Raw genomic sequence first — 1,614 nt, 5'->3', positions numbered from 1 at the left:
CCCTACAGGTGCTGGGAACACCAACCCGGGAACAGATTCGAGAGATGAACCCCAACTACACGGAGTTCAAGTTCCCCCAGATTAAAGCTCACCCCTGGACAAAGGTGGGGCAGGGCTAGGGGCTCAGGCAGCATGACTGAGGTCCCCATTGGAGGCCAACCGGTCTGGGGACCTGGCTAGAGTCATGGCTCAGTAGTGGGTCAGTAACTTTCATCACATTTCAAAGTTTATGGAATGTCCCATACTCTAAAAGTCGAGGACCCACAGTAAATGCAAGAGTCCTGTTTTTCTGGTGGGGAAACACGCTCATGGCAGGGCCCATACAGTCATGGGATCTGAGCGGGTTGCTCATCTGATACAAACTGACCTCCCCTCAGAGGCCGGGCCTCAGTTGCCTCATGTGGAAAGTGGGCTTGTGGGAGGTGGGCAGGAGTATACCAGGACCCAGGGCGTCTCACCCTTGTCACCTCTGCCCCCTCCACCCCTCCAAGGTGTTCAAATCCCGAACGCCACCTGAGGCCATCGCGCTCTGCTCTAGCCTGCTGGAGTACACACCGTCCTCAAGGCTCTCCCCGCTGGAAGCCTGTGCCCACAGCTTCTTTGATGAACTGCGATGTCCTGGAACCCAGCTCCCCAACAACCGCCCGCTTCCCCCTCTCTTCAATTTCAGTCCTGGCGGTGAGGGCACAGCCTGGGATCTGGGTTGTTGGAGGGGCAGCCAAAGACTGTGAAGAGCTTGGTGTTGAAGACAGGAGTGGGGAGCTGAGGGTGGGCTGCAAGGCAGTCCTGGGGCTCAGGAAATACCCCCGATTCTGGGAGACCCAAACCGATTTCATCTGCACTCTGCAATCCTCCTGTGTCAGGCTCTTGCCAGTTTTTCATTTAAAGTGTTCAGTGGCTACGTGTGTCCCAGGCAACTGGCCTTGCCCAGGGCTGGGTCCCTATTTGGTGCCCCTTTCTAACCCCGACTGGGTCTCCAGGTGCCCTATCCCCTGACTAGGCACGTCCATTCCTGTCTCTAGAACTCACCATCCAACCATCTCTCAACGCCATTCTCATCCCTCCTCACTTGAGATCCCCGGCGGGCACTGCCTCCCTCACCCCATCCTCACAAGGTAAGTTGGGGGCCATCTTCTGAGCATTAAAGCTGCATTTCTCTGCCTGGGGTGCGGATGGGTCTGTTCTCTGTTCTCACAACCACTGCGTTTCCTGCAAAATTGTAGACATTCTGACAGAAAGCATTACATGTGAATGGCCACCTTTGTGAGGCATTATTGCCTGTATTTGTGTTTAAATGCAAACTGGAAAACCAAAGACATAAGTTTAGCCTGCACAAACAAACAAAAAGTTAAATTTGTTGCTCACGGTAAAAAACAGGGGCCATTTTATGTACAAATCCAGATTTCCTGTTTTTCTTGGGGAATAAAATAAGACTGGGCAGCAGTGGGCCTGCCTCTGCTCAGGGCAGTATTACCAGCTGGAGCTGAGTTCCAGCTGCCCCTGTTCTGTGGGGCCTGGCTTTCTGGCGAGTCACTCAATGACCAACCTGGCCCTTTGGCATTTGAGTTTGCAACCCTAGACCTAAAGTGACAGCTTTCCATTTCTAATGTAGCA

The 1,614-nt window shown here is 53.5% G+C and overlaps 1 protein-coding gene across 1 annotated transcript in view; it reads left to right on the top strand.

Moving 5' to 3' along the window:
• Positions 1 to 1,614, top strand: part of GSK3A (glycogen synthase kinase 3 alpha) — a 9,716-nt gene that overhangs the window by 7,340 nt on the left and 762 nt on the right. The window contains exons 8-10 of the mRNA XM_007458602.1: positions 9 to 104; positions 492 to 678; positions 1,023 to 1,115. Of these exons, the coding sequence (XP_007458664.1) occupies positions 9 to 104; positions 492 to 678; positions 1,023 to 1,115 (376 nt within the window). The remainder of the gene's footprint in view (positions 1 to 8; positions 105 to 491; positions 679 to 1,022; positions 1,116 to 1,614) is intronic.

This window comes from Lipotes vexillifer, unplaced genomic scaffold, assembly GCF_000442215.2.
Source record: "Lipotes vexillifer unplaced genomic scaffold, Lipotes_vexillifer_v1.1 scaffold371, whole genome shotgun sequence".
In the NCBI taxonomy this organism is placed as follows: domain Eukaryota; kingdom Metazoa; phylum Chordata; class Mammalia; order Artiodactyla; family Lipotidae; genus Lipotes; species Lipotes vexillifer.
Note: the sequence above shows the minus strand (reverse complement) of the source record. Positions and strands in the feature narration are given on the sequence as shown.